The sequence below is a fragment of the Podarcis bocagei genome (assembly GCF_964188305.1).
Source record: "Podarcis bocagei genome assembly, chromosome: 3".
Classification (NCBI taxonomy): domain Eukaryota; kingdom Metazoa; phylum Chordata; class Lepidosauria; order Squamata; family Lacertidae; genus Podarcis; species Podarcis bocagei.
In genome coordinates, this window is record NC_138127.1 from 49,655,871 (window position 1) to 49,669,617 (window position 13,747).

The 13,747-nt window shown below is 42.1% G+C and overlaps 1 protein-coding gene across 2 annotated transcripts in view; it reads left to right on the forward strand.

Moving 5' to 3' along the window:
• Nucleotides 1-13,747, forward strand: part of AIG1 (androgen induced 1) — a 79,238-nt gene that overhangs the window by 31,919 nt on the left and 33,572 nt on the right. The window contains exon 4 of one of the 2 annotated variants that reach the window (XM_081186322.1): nucleotides 6,038-6,109. The exons of the other annotated variant lie outside the window; for it this stretch is intronic. Within the exon in view, the coding sequence (XP_081042448.1) occupies nucleotides 6,038-6,094 (57 nt within the window). The 3' untranslated portion in view covers nucleotides 6,095-6,109. Of the gene's footprint in view, nucleotides 1-6,037; nucleotides 6,110-13,747 lie in introns of those variants that run through there. 2 annotated transcript variants of the gene reach the window in all.

A 13,747-nucleotide genomic window follows, 5' to 3' on the forward strand; every position in this document is an offset into this window, starting at 1 on the left:
GTAGACTACAATGAATGGTGCCAGGTGCTAATGTTTGCTTCATTTGCAGTTGGGTAGGTGTGGGCAATTTTTTTCATGAATTGGGATGTTCACTATGACAATTGGTTGAAAGCCAAGGCCTCAGAAGATTGCTTGCTCTACAAGATTGGAGGAACTACTGACTGGGTGGTTCATGGCATACCAATGCTAAAGTCTTAATACAAATGTGGGATACTGCATTGTACTCTTAACATATATTTCTTGTGAAACTAATAAGTAAAAAAGGGACATGGTGGCAATATGAGCCCTCCCTTATGTAGCGTTGACTAAGATATGTATTGCATTGGTACCTGAACTTCCTACAGAAATGTTTGTAAGTTTGTGCTCTCTTGAAGTTCTCTTGAAATTTGCTTTGAGTCCAGATCTACTATATCTTATCCAAACACATTTTTTGTAGTATCTTTTGAATTATTATGAGGTATTTATATGAGAGAGATGAGTATGTATAGCTATAATACTTTTGAGAAAAAATACATAATGTAGGATTCGTTGTTGAAATTTATGCCAGGAAGAAAACTGGACTTCCTCAATCACAATGTTGGTCTTTTTTCTTGGTGATAATCAGAAATACGAATCAGGTTAGACAATAACTTTCACTAGAGGAGGGAAGAAAGCACTGTTGGCAGGAGAGCAGACTGATAAAGCCTCAGCTACGTGGGATAAGTGGCTTCATTGTAAATTGAGCTATTCAAAAGTGTGTCTCAACATGGTAAAAATTATCAGGCATCTTGGACACAAGCTTGTGCTGCTTTGGTACTTGTTTTTATAGACTACTGGAGTTCTGGGGAAGTTCTGGCACCAAAGATCTACAACCTATGTGACTGTTATGGCATCTTGGTAGAAGGAAAAGCATTTAAAACTAAGAAACGTGTCTTTGTATAGCAGAAGCAAGGCAGCAAACAACTGTGCTAACTTCATTAAGTGTCTTTTGTAATATATGAAATCTAGTCAATTTCAGGAAAATATAAAACAAGAGGAAACAACATACTGAAAGGAGGAGGTGACAATAGCAGTAGACTGGCAAGCTTTAATTTTATTTATTAAATTTATATCCTGCCCTTCCTCACAAAGGAGCCCAGGTTGGCAAGTATATGTGCTTTACGTTACTGGGTAGAAAGCTTACAAAGGAACAGAGAAATATTTCAGATTATATAATGAAGGTCTGACATTTCACTTAGCCCAACTAGGCATACATTCTTGCAGTTTCATTAAGTTTCCTATTAAAATTGTCACAGAGAGTAACTGATTTCTCAAAGAAATTTCTCTCATTTTCCTGCATATTCTGAACTTAAAGGGAGTATGAATGTTTCACCAACTATAAAGCCATTAAAAAACAAAACTATTATGATAATATGTTTAGTACATATTATATCTGAGGCTTTGACTGAATCTAATTTGTTCTCGGTTATCTGATTGCTAGATAGTTGCATTAGTATATGCCTGAAATACTTGTTCGTGCATTCATGCTATCAGAGAGAAATGCAATGGCAAGGATCCGAACAACTCACAACTAATTCCATTTCTTGAACAGCAACTGTCCTCTCACCCCAGTACCACATGGCAACACACTTTTGAAAATGGGCAGATTTCCAAAATATATTCTTAATATGGCATATGAGCATTTGCTGTTAAAAGAAAACAAGTCAGAAACCACAGTCCATATGCCCAAGTCCTTAAGCAACCTAAAGTAATTATTTGGATCCCAACTGCCTAGAAGCAGTAATCAGCATTATTTATTGATAGCATGATGATGATATACTCCATGTGGCTACATCCTAAGTACATAGCATATGAGACCAAGACTTGGTAAACAACGGCAGATTAACATGGGAGAAGATATGCATTAATCCCAGTATAGATCTATAGTCTCCAGCCTTCTGCCTCAAAATAACCCTCTTCCTTTGTTGTAAAGAAATGAGGACTGCATCCCATTGTGATACAGCACAGGCATTGCATTAGCTGCCTCCTCCAAACCATGGTTTGCAAATTGGGAATGAGCCTCAGGAAGACATACTCTGTCTTCTGGTTTCCCAGCGTAGTTTCATCATCTTCTTGCAAATGCTCTGTTGTGGTTAAACCAAAGTTCCACTTCACTTGGATTTCAGAATTACTGAGCAAGAAATTAGAAATGTTGATATAAATAACATAAATCTTGAAGAAATCACACATATTAGACTGTTCTTTTGATCTATACCAGGCACCCCCAAACTTGGCCCTCCAGATGTTTTGGGACTATAACTCCCATCATCCCTAGCTAACAGGAACAGCAATCAGGGATGTTGGGAATTGTAGTCCAAAAACATCTGGAGGGCCGAGTTTGTGGATGCCTGATCTATACAATCTGTCATTACTGGACACATCTCTGTCAGTCATTTGTATCTGATTGCCCTGAAAGAAAAAACTGCAAATGCTTCTCAGTGGTCATCTGCTGGGAGGAAAAAAAATAAGTGAAATTGCAAAGGTCGCAAAGTCAAAAATAAAAGTTTGCTTTTACTTTGGAAAATACCCCCTTCCAAATAAGGCACCAGTGTTTGCTAGTCATTTCCCTAGTGCTGTGGCTGTGCCGTAATTGGCAATATAGCAAATATTCACAGCTGTACAAATGATGTTGCTGGGATCACAACAGTAGCCATGGATACTTGCGTATTTTCATTTCTATATTAATGGGCAATTCATCCCCCCCCCCCCGGAAATAACATTACTGTATAAGAAAATACAATGACGCTCCAATAGAAGGCATTGTGAGTGTGAGAGTTGTTCATATGGAACTGTATTTTATGCAATTTGTGAGTTTTCACCTGTAGGCAAGAACAGCAGTGTGCCCAGTAAAATGGGGGCAAAGGGGAACCTTGAACATTTCAGACTGTTTGATTTGATAACTGTTCCTAATACAGAAAAGGCTATTTTAATTTTTTTGGCACCGAAGCAACCTATGATTGACATGTTTGGCTCCCTTTGTCCTTGAATGCCCTTATTTTTTATTTATTTTTTTTTTTTTTGCTAGATTGCCATTTCCCTATGTTTCCTTAGTATGCTCCCTTCTGGTTTTCTCCTTCGCTTTCAGGTGCTGCTTTGAAAGAGTATTCTGGCAATTTTAAAAATTAACACACATCTGTGTGTGTGTGTGTGTGTGTGTGTGTGTGTGTGTGTGTGTGTAAAATCTAGGTATGCAGTATCCGGTTCTTGCAGAAAACGGAAGGAAAAGTAGCCGAGATTTCCCATAATAGAAGACAAGCATGATCTAGTCAATCGCAGGAGAGAGAGAGAAATATTGTGGTTTTGTTGGATATGCTTAGTTCATATTTCTGGATAGAGAGGTGGCCATTAGGCAAATAATAACTGTAACCATACTTGTTATATTCATCCATCCCCAGAGGATCCTCAGAGCACCAAAGTACTGTTACTCCAGGTGTACCGAGTGGGGCCATTGCTGTAAGAACCCAGACTCCATTTTTGTTGCTGGCCTCATCCACTGTTTCCTCAAATATCCTGCTATAGGGTCACCACTTGAACTTGTTATACCAGATCTTGACTCCAATAACCTTTTCTTGTTCCTTTCTTATTTGCTCAAAATATGAGCCCGCCCCCCTCCAAAATCCATTTCTCTTCTCACCTTTCATTGGATGCTGCTTTATAGGGCTCTATCCTCTTATCTGCGTTCCCCCAAGCTGCCCACCCCACAAGTGGAGTGGAATGCATCCTGACAATTCTCCTCCTCCTCTCCAGTCTCCTGCTTCTCTCATCTTTCCTCTGTCGAGTTCTTCATGAAGCCCACGCCTTCCACACAGCACTTCTGCTTTATCTCTGCATGCTGAGAGGAGAGTGACCTCCAGCCTGACCTGATTTATTGCTCTGTCCTTCTGCAAAGACTTACACAGTCACGGCAGCATTGCTGCTTCCTCCTCACAACAGCATGTAGGAATATTGTCATGTAGGAATGTTGTAACTTGTCCTGAAAGATGAACCATCAAGGAGATGAAAAGTAATAACTGAATATTTCCTCATAAATCTTCCCACATAAATTATCCCACACCTTAAGGGTTAGATTCTGTGTTTTCAGAAAGCACACATAAAATAAAAAGTGGGAACTCAGTGTTGCACTTGCCAAACGGAATAAACTTGTGCTGTTGTGGGGGTTCTCCTGACCCTCCAAAGTGGATATGGGGGAAGTGTAAGGGGGCAGGGGAGCAGGAAAAAAGGACAAGCCCCATTACACTGGCAGGAGTCCTTGCACTGCTAGGGCACTGGATTAGTTGAATCTGGCCCTTATTTTCAATAGTTGCCTCATTTTAAACCATATATTATCTATATATCACAACTGCATACAAAATATCACGTAATTCACAAGCCCTCAGATATCTCAGGATGCAATTTGGTACATGCTTACTTATGAGTAAGCCTTTTTGAACACCAGGGATTTCCTTTTGAGTAAGCATGCATTAAATTGTGCTGTCAGTGACCCACTCTAATACAATATGGGTGACATCCAGTGATGTCCACCCACTTGCCTAAAGAAATTTGCTTGTGCAACAGGATGTCCAGCACCTTTTCTCCCCGTTCTGGCTCCTGATGTGCCCCTCAGATCTGTTACAAAGGGTCCCTGAACCCTCCATTGCAAATTTTAAGGGTGCACAAGGGGCTGCAGAGGGGAGGAGATAAAGGAGAAGCCCTGTTGCACAACTAGAAGGCTGTTGTCACTACAGCGGATCCCACCCTGTAATTTTTCTTTATTATCCCATGATTAATGTTTATCTTACTGCTGTGTTGATTTTTCATATACGGTCTGAATGTGGACAGTGATATTGTTCTGGGATTGGGGTTGGTCTGAATGAACTCCTGTTGTTCCGTGTTTCTTGGTTTTGGCAGAGCATGTTGGCTGGGGCTGATGGGAGTTGGAGTCCAATGGTTTCTGGAGAGAGACAGGTTCACCAATCCTAACCTGAAGCCAGCCATATTCTTTTGGTACCTGAAACTCTCCCAAAATTTTCTGCCTTTTCATGCCTAATGTCTTCATGCCTAATGTCTTCTCCATCCCATCCACCTGCAGAAGCATCCAGTTAGTGATGTTCTGGTCTCAACAATCCTGGATCCAGCCTCTTATGTTCACCTCAGATTGTTATTCATGTAGTTAATAGTCAATGATAAAAATGTTTTAACTAAAGTTTTATTATTCCGTAGTGTTGGAATAACTTACATTCTTTTGCAATTATATATCCTGAGTTGATGCTTTTGAACTCACTGTGAATAATCACAAACAAATGTGAATTGCTGTACAGTGGTACCTCGGGTTAAGTATTTAATTCGTTCTGGAGGTCCGTTCTTAACCTGAAACTGTTCTTAACCTGAAGCACCACTTTAGCTAATGGGGACTCCCGCTGCCACCGCGCCACCGGAGCACGATTTCTGTTCTCATCCTGAAGCAAAGTTCTTAACCTGAGGTAAAATTTCTGGGTTAGCATGGTCTGTAACCTGAAGCACATGTAACCCGAGGTACCACTGTTAGAAGAAGATGCCGTATGCTAAAATAAAAAGTTTATTAAGATTTATGAAGGAAATCTCTTACCAGCTTTAACCAACCACTTAACCAGACGAGAGTGTCTTAAGTCTCCCCTCCATCTCCTCCAGCTTGTCATCTTGAAAATAAGACTAGTGACCAATAATTAAGCATGCCACAATAATAGGATTCCCAGTTTTTGAACTTTTCTAAACAGGTTTTGTGCCTATACTATCACAGGATAGTAGTGAGGGGGTTCGAAGCTTGCTCAAACAGGAAATTGTGTGTTCTTTTTTAAAAAAAAATCCTAATATCAAATGTGCGAACAAACCAAATAAGTTTGACTATTGGTGGGGAAAGAGGAATGTTGCTGCGTTTGACTATTCTATCAGACATTTTGTGTATGTTTGCTGCTGTTGTCTTTTTAAGACAGCTTCAATGACAATTTGATTATGAAGCTTCTGTTCCAAAGCCTTGCAGCAAGACCGGTCTGTTTGCTTTTCACATACAACCCCAAAAGTCACTTGCCTGCCAGTGATTGTGGCAATTGTTTGCTTTTAACAGTGAAAGACTGTCAAAACCTATGATGTGATGTAATGTGCAAAGGAGTTATTCACCCTCCAGTCAGAGAAAGCGGTGTTATCAGTGTCTGCTTTCACACTTCAAAATTAGACCTTTGCAATGTAATATGAAATATGTGACCACCTGTCCATACTTCCCAGACATCTTTTGCAGCTGCTGGTAGTCGGAAGAGCAGGGGGAGGAAGAGAATTTCCTCTGAGATAGTTGCTACTGAGAGTGGGTGGGTGGTTTTCATGCCTTCAGACTCCCTTTTGCTACTCTTTCCAAAGTTCCAATAACACACTGCTTGTCTCATCGATTGTACTGACACTAACTCTTCCCAGAAAGCTTTTATGCTTGTTTGTTTTTTTAAAAAGTGATCATTTATGTTTTTACCTTTTTCCCCTTAAAATCATTTACTGTACTTTAATTTTGTTGTCAATGTAAATGCATTAATTGCTTTGATTTGCCAGTTTGCATGCCCCACCTTTATAGCACCCACCTTTATTTCTCTCTAACACAACTGTTATGAGTTTGGGGGTGGGGGTAGCTGTATGCCAGGCTCTTCTAAACCCTGGATCCAGCAAGTGTTAAAATATAAGCCAGGCTAACCTCCTGATGAAGTGATCGCCTGGATCATGGGCCATCAAGGAGAACAAAGCAAAGGGTTTTGTGTGAAACAGCAGATGGGTGCTCAATACATTGGTAGTTAGAAAGCCAGAGTTGAGAGTTAAAATTTAATGTGAGCCAGAAGAAATGCAGCAAACTGGGGGAGGGGGAGAGAGCGCACAATGTTTGATTTCTGTTTGAATTGAAGGTTGCAGTTATGGGAGAAGCAATACCCCTTTTGGGTGTTGATGCTGTAAGCCCTTCTATTGCAGGCTCAGATTGTATAAATGTGTAAATAAACCATATATCATAAAGACACCACAGTCTCCACTGTGTGTCATTCCAGAAGGAAACATGAACCCTGAGTCTGCACCTGGACTCCCTGGAATCTCATGCCACTTAGAGATTGGGGTGACATGCAACAAGACATTGATAGTTCTTTATGGAAGTGAAAAGCAGTATGTAAGTTTCCTAAATGTACTACAGGAACCTCTCTTTCTTTGGCTGAAACTAGAGTAAGGCCCAGCTTGTATCTTTTCATGTACTGAATCATTAAGGTCCAGTCAAACCACACTGTCATCAAACTCATATTGCAGAGGTGTATTGAGCATAACCAAAGCAAGCTCTCCCCTCCCCCCCAACTGCTCCTAAAAAATGTGTAATTTGTCTAATAAACTTTGTTTCAAAGGATACGAATTTTTGTCAGAAGCTGGATGCGAACATTGATGGAATGACTGAGACAGCAGGAGGATCAGAGGCAAGAGAGCAGCTGTGGCCTTGAAATGAAGATTCAGTATTATCTAGTCTTAGATCTGAATCAAAGAGAAGGCATTGGATAACAGAAATGATTGAATGTAATGTCAGGAAGCAGGAGCTGGAATTGTTCCGAGGCCTCCACCGATCAGGGTTTTGTTTTGTTTTGTTCCCAGGCTGTTCCAAGGAGGGTTTCAGAACTGAGGAGTTGTTTTAATTTTTTCCATCTTTCCCTTCTTTGATGGAGCTCAGAACAATGTTTTTACCTCACAACGAGTTTGTGTGGCATATCGGTTTACCCAAGGCCTCCCAGCTTTACTTGCTGTCGTCCTCTTAGGCAAGAGTATTCAGTTGCCATGTCAATGGACCACCAAGCTGATGCTAAATGCCAAGTTGCTGAATGGGAAGACATCTGCAGAACTCCCTCCTGAATCACACTGCTAATAGTCTGTGTTATTAAACTTTGTTGCCTGAGACAGATGGCATTAGTCTACTTCCAGTTCTGTCTTAGATTCTTTGCACAACTGAAGCAGCGTGGTTCAGTGGTTCAGGCAGTGGTGTGGCTGTAGCTTGTAAGAGTTCAATTTTCCTTTTCAGAGAGTGGGATGAGGGAAATGCAACCTTGTTCCTGCTTCTTGATCTCGGTGGCTTTCGATATCACTGATGATGGTAGCCTCCTGGACCAGCTGATTTTAAATCCTACTCCATGGGCTAATCTTCTGCCACCATTGTGCTTGCAAATGGAGATTTTGTGTGTGGTGGGGCGCTTATTACACTGTGTTGTTACCCACAATAATATGTTTTGTGAAGCACTTTAATGATGAAATGACTAAAATCCACTCCAGCTTTGATTCTGCTTAAGGTGCAATTCATTCCTTATTTTGCCACCTATGGGTATGGGCAAAGTGCTTGGGTTTTTCCGTCTGTCCTTGTTTGACATTAAGCTTTCATGTAAAATATTTATTTGTTTGCTTTTTGCTTTGTACATTTTAAAAATTTGATATTTCAACTATTGTGCCAACTGTACCCTCTTCTGAGGAAAGAAAATCTGGCCACAGTTAATCATGTCTTGGCAATGAGCTTTCCATGAGGCTGCCTTTAATAAGTATTTGGAAAGTACAAATGATCCAGGACATGGCGACCAGGTTTTTCAATCTGAATTTCCATGGGAATTTCCATACTGAGTGCATTAAACCTGTGCTTAAAGAATTTTACTGGCTTCCAGCTGGTTTTTAAGCACCAGTTCTGGTGTTGACTTCAAAGCTCTAAGTATCCCTGACACCAGGACAAGTAAAGGTTCGGCTCCACTCATATGGTCCTCCTTATGTGCTGAAATCACTCTTGAAGGCTATGCTCCTGCTATCAGAAGTAAAGCCAGTTGCAATCAAGGACAGGGACTTTTCTGTAATGGCTCCCAGCCATTGGAATATCCTTCCCAGAGAAGTCGGCTACCCCCACTTTTCTTTTAGATGGCAAGTGAAAACAATTTTGTTTTGATGTAATTATGGAGAAGATGATAAAAAGCTTTAAGAAGTTGTATGCTGCTTTGTAGTCTTGATAGTGATTGATCTTTTTTATTATTATTGTTTAGAGAGAGAGTTCTTCCCACAGCAGCACCTTTTTTATATACATATGGGGAATTCTCAGGTATCTCCCCTCTAAATACACTTGAGAGCGTTTGTTGGAACCTTAGTTCAACAAATGCCCTATGCAGCTGCGGGAAAGTCAGTGTCTCAAGGTAATGGGACCTTGAGTGGTTGATCTTGATTTGAGAGTACCAAATAGAATAATGGGTATATATATGTGTGTTCATTGTCAGGATAACCTTCTAAACAGTACTCCAATTTACTTGAATTTCAGGTTAGCCAACATGTTGGGTCGTTAACATGACACAAATTATAGCATATTCATTTAGGACATCCGCTTGTCTATGGCCAAATGGCCACACAGCTACCTAATTTTGCTACCAATCTTTGCAACATGTGGGTTTCTGTTTCAATGTATTTGTTGATTTGATGCAGCCACAATTTTACAGTGCCAACCAGCCATAGTTCCTTATCAAGTCGGAATGTTTTCTGTTTTCCTCCATTCATAGCATAGTTCTGCTCATCAGTAGCAATATGCATACTTCCCATTAATAAACCATCACCAATTGGCTAAACAAGTATTGGAGGAATTTATTTTTCCTGTTACAGAAATTTACTTTGATTTTAAAACCTGTGTTGCAAGGGGGAAGGGTGGACTGATATGAAAATATTCACTCATCTTTTCCTGAACTGGTTGAATGGCTGGTATTTCTGCTGGCCTCTGAAGTATTTTACCAATCAGAATCTGGAACAAAGTTCTAAAGCAGTTTCCAAGTCTCCCTGCTGAATTTGGATACATTGCTGGGCCTTGCTCTGTAGCTCATCCTTAACAACTGACAAAATATTTACTCTGCTCAGTACAGAAAAGGGTAACTTTTTCCAAAATATTATACAAGGTTGGAGTCAGAAAACAGACAATGAAGTTTAAAAAGAGAGAGAGAGAGAGAGAGAGAGAGAGAGTTTGGATTTATGCACCAAGCAATTTTGTTGAATGGTTTTCCAGAGAGCAGTAAGACCAGGGAATCGGCAAATAATTTTGCCCGGTATTAACAATTCCATACAATATTACAGGGAGATGGAGAAAGAATACCATAGTGAAGTGAAAAAATATATGCCAGATACTATTTGATATAAGCAGCTGAGTTTTGATACTCTATATGTGTGTTCTATGAATGCAGAGCTACACAATGCAACTCAAACAAGAGGAGCGGTTGACTCATTACTCTGCTTTTAAAATCTTAACAAATACTTTGCACTAACTAACTTTGGGGGTATGAGCACAAGAAAAGAGGTTCTATTCTAACTACGCAAATAGCTAGTAGTTCAGCTTCACACTTGTACTGAAAAAGATCAAATTGAATTATGTCATTTAGCTTATTGCAACTGGTATAGTCTGGTGGAACAAGCAGTCAAGAATTCCCAGCTCATTGAATCTCACTTCACTTAACTGACTAAATTACTGTAGGCAAGCCCCTCTCTCTTATCCTCAGCCCAGCTTCAGCAGTATGGGGATAATAATACTGACCTACCTTGCAGGGTTGCTGTAAGGATTACAACAAGATTATGAATGTGAGGGACGCAAGAAGAGCCGTGCTGGATCAGGCCAAAGTCCAGCTTCTTGCTTCCCACAGTGGCCAACCAGATGCCTCCAGGAAGCCCACAAGCAGGTCGTAAAGGTAATAGCCTTCTCCCGCTGTTGCTCTTCAGCTACTGATAGCAGTTTGTGTCCATAGAGCCAGTATGACAAATGGCCTCTGGTAGATCTGTGCTCCATGATTTTTTCTAACTCTTCTTAAATGTAATCTAAGCTAGTGGCCATTACTGCATCTTGTGGCAGTGAAGGCCATAAATTAATTGTGTTCAGGGTGAACCAGTACTTTCTTTTGTCTGTCCATAAATTTACGACCAGACCCTGGACTCTGATATTACATGAGCAATTGAGAAGCTTCTCTCTACCAACGTAAACCATGTATGATCTTATGTCCTGTCATTTTAGCCTTAGTAATTGTGGTTTGTTTCTAAATTTAAAAGCTCCACACACATATAAGTTTTTTATTAGCGCGAAGGTGTTCCGACTCCCCAACGATTTTGGTCTCTGCACCTTCTACAAATCGACAATATCATATTTGGGGTGGGGGCTTCCAGAACTGTACACAGCATTTCAAATGTGGCTGTATCATAGATTTGTTTAAGGGTATTGCCACCCTGGCAGTTTTTATTTTCAGTATCTTTTCCGTAGAGTTTAATCTGGCCTTTTCACAGTGCTGCTCATTGAGTTGAAGTTGTCATTGAGCTAGTCACCATGAACCCCAGATCAGACCCCTGGTTAGCCACTTCTACTTCAAATCACATAAAGGTATGCATGTAGTTATAATTTATTTATTTTTGGTCAGTGTGTGCATTACTTTAACACATATTTACATTGAACCTCATTTACTATTCTGATATCCAGTCACCCAGTCTTGAGAATCTTTTTGGAGTTCTTCACCACAATGTAAAATCTGATATCATCTGCAACCTTGGTTACTTCACTTGTGACCTCTAACTCCAGATTATTTATGAAGAAGTTAAATGTCGCTGGTCCCAATACAGTATTTTAGGGGCTCCCTCTTCTTACTTCTCTCCAATGCACAGACTATCCATTTCCTCCTAGACTCTGCTTCTGGTTGTTTTACTAAACCCATAAGAGAATGCATTCTCTTACCCAATATCTTTGATGAGACATTTCCCCAAATGATTTCTGGAAGTCAGCTATACCAGTGTTTCCCAACCGGTGTTCCGCGGCACACTAGTGTGCCGTGAGATGTTGCCTGGTGTGCCGCGAGATGTTGCCTGGAGGGAGGCAGGCGAGTCCAAAAAAGGTTGGGAAACACACGCCAGCCGGGGTCTGCCTCCGCGTTGCATCAGCTTCCTCGCTCTCGGCGCTCTGCTTGCCAGCCTGGTGGCCTCTGCCCCGCCCCGAGACTGGAAGGGAGGGACGGGGCTTCCACTGCGGCTGCGTCTCTGGCTCTTTCGACTCATTCCTCCTCCGAGTGGGCTTGAAAGAGCGGCCGATGGATGAATCGGCCGGCGACCCTGAAGCCTTGTGCAAAGTAGAGGAGGCGGAGAAGCGACGGCAGGGAGCTTAGGCGCCGCATCCGGCTCATTGCGGGAAGTCAAGATGGCGGCGGGTAAGTGTGGGAAGCAGCTTTTTCCCTCCGCCGCCCCCCTCTCACCGGGAATAAAGGGGGCCCCGCTGGGGGGTGACGTTGTAGAACGCAGAGTTCTTATTTTGGGAAGGTTTGAGGGGTCGGACTAAGCGGGTTGGGGGCTGGTCTGGGCTTCCGCTCCCTCCCCTCCCCACGGAGTGTACCTGCGGTGCAAGGAGGCGCTCTGAGCCACTGCTCTGGGAAAGGAAGGAGGGCGAGGCGGCCTGGCCAAGTGCAGGGGAGACCCGTAGTGGGGAGCAGGGGGAGGAGGAGGCACCGAGGAATGGAGGCGGGGGAGACTCCCTCGCTTTGCAGAAACTGCAAAAAATGAGGCAGGAATTGGGTTTGTTTTTGTAGCTCAGGACGTGCTTCGCTTCTGGTGTGCCTAAGGCGGCCGCCCCAATTATCCCCTAGCCCGTCTTTCCAGATGCTGCCCCCCCTCCACAAAGGGCCATAGAACTGTAGAGTTGACAGGGGTCCCAAGGGTAATCTAGTCTTAAGTTTCTCTTTCAAAAAGGAAACGTGGGTTAAAGCGGCGACGCCGCCCCCCACTCACTTTCCTGCTCTGGCTTCCCTAACAGTTTTCCGAGTTGCGTCACTGGATCCAGCCCCCTTTTCCACAGGTGACACGGGGCTGGAGGGAGGGAAAGAGGGCTTTACGTCGCGCACAAAGGCAGCCTCCTAGAAGCGCTCTGGGCCGGTGCCGTTTCGCCGAAGGCGCCGGAGGACCCCCACCCTCAGCTCCTTCAGAAAGGACTGGAGCGGAATAGCCCTTTCTCTTCTTCCCCAACCCTTGTCGTTGGAGGAGTCCCTCAGTCCCTCGCTTTGCTGCCTCCTCCCCCCCCACCCCCGAAGCTTGGAGGTTCCCCGGCAAGGGGGAGGGAAAAAATTGAAACTTGCACTTTCGTGCGTCCCTCCCGGCGTGACGCTGCGCGCTGACGTCACGGGGCTGTAATGGTGGTGTGCCTCGAGATTTTTTTCATCAAACAAGTGTGCCTTTGCCCAAAAAAGGTTGGGAAACACTGAGCTATACAAACTTCTTTTACTAGATCATTATGCAGTTGTTGAACACCTGGGCACACTCTTCAAATGCCAAGCACTGTTTTAGGTAAAAGCAAAAAATACCCTTAACAAGTTCTTCTTCAAACTCATGTGCATTTAGTAGTTACTCTTTTAAACATAGCTTCCTTGTCTTTTGTTGTTGTTCTAGTGGGGGTGAGCAAAGGAGAATCTCTATAGAAATAATAAGACTATATTTCATTATATTCTTCAAAATTATTCACTATTAGTTAGCTATATATAGTTTTTATAGAAGTACCCCCCCCAAAAAAAACCAGCCCCATAAAAGTTCTGAAATAACAAGCAGTTATTCAAGTCATATGAATCACAGCCAAATGTTGTTAGTTTTTGGTTGTTGTGTGCGGAGTGCGGTTTGTTTGTTTTTTAGTTAATGATCTTTTGGCAAAAGGTACTCATAGTTATCATTGCATTTCTATGCATTGATGTCATGTAATACT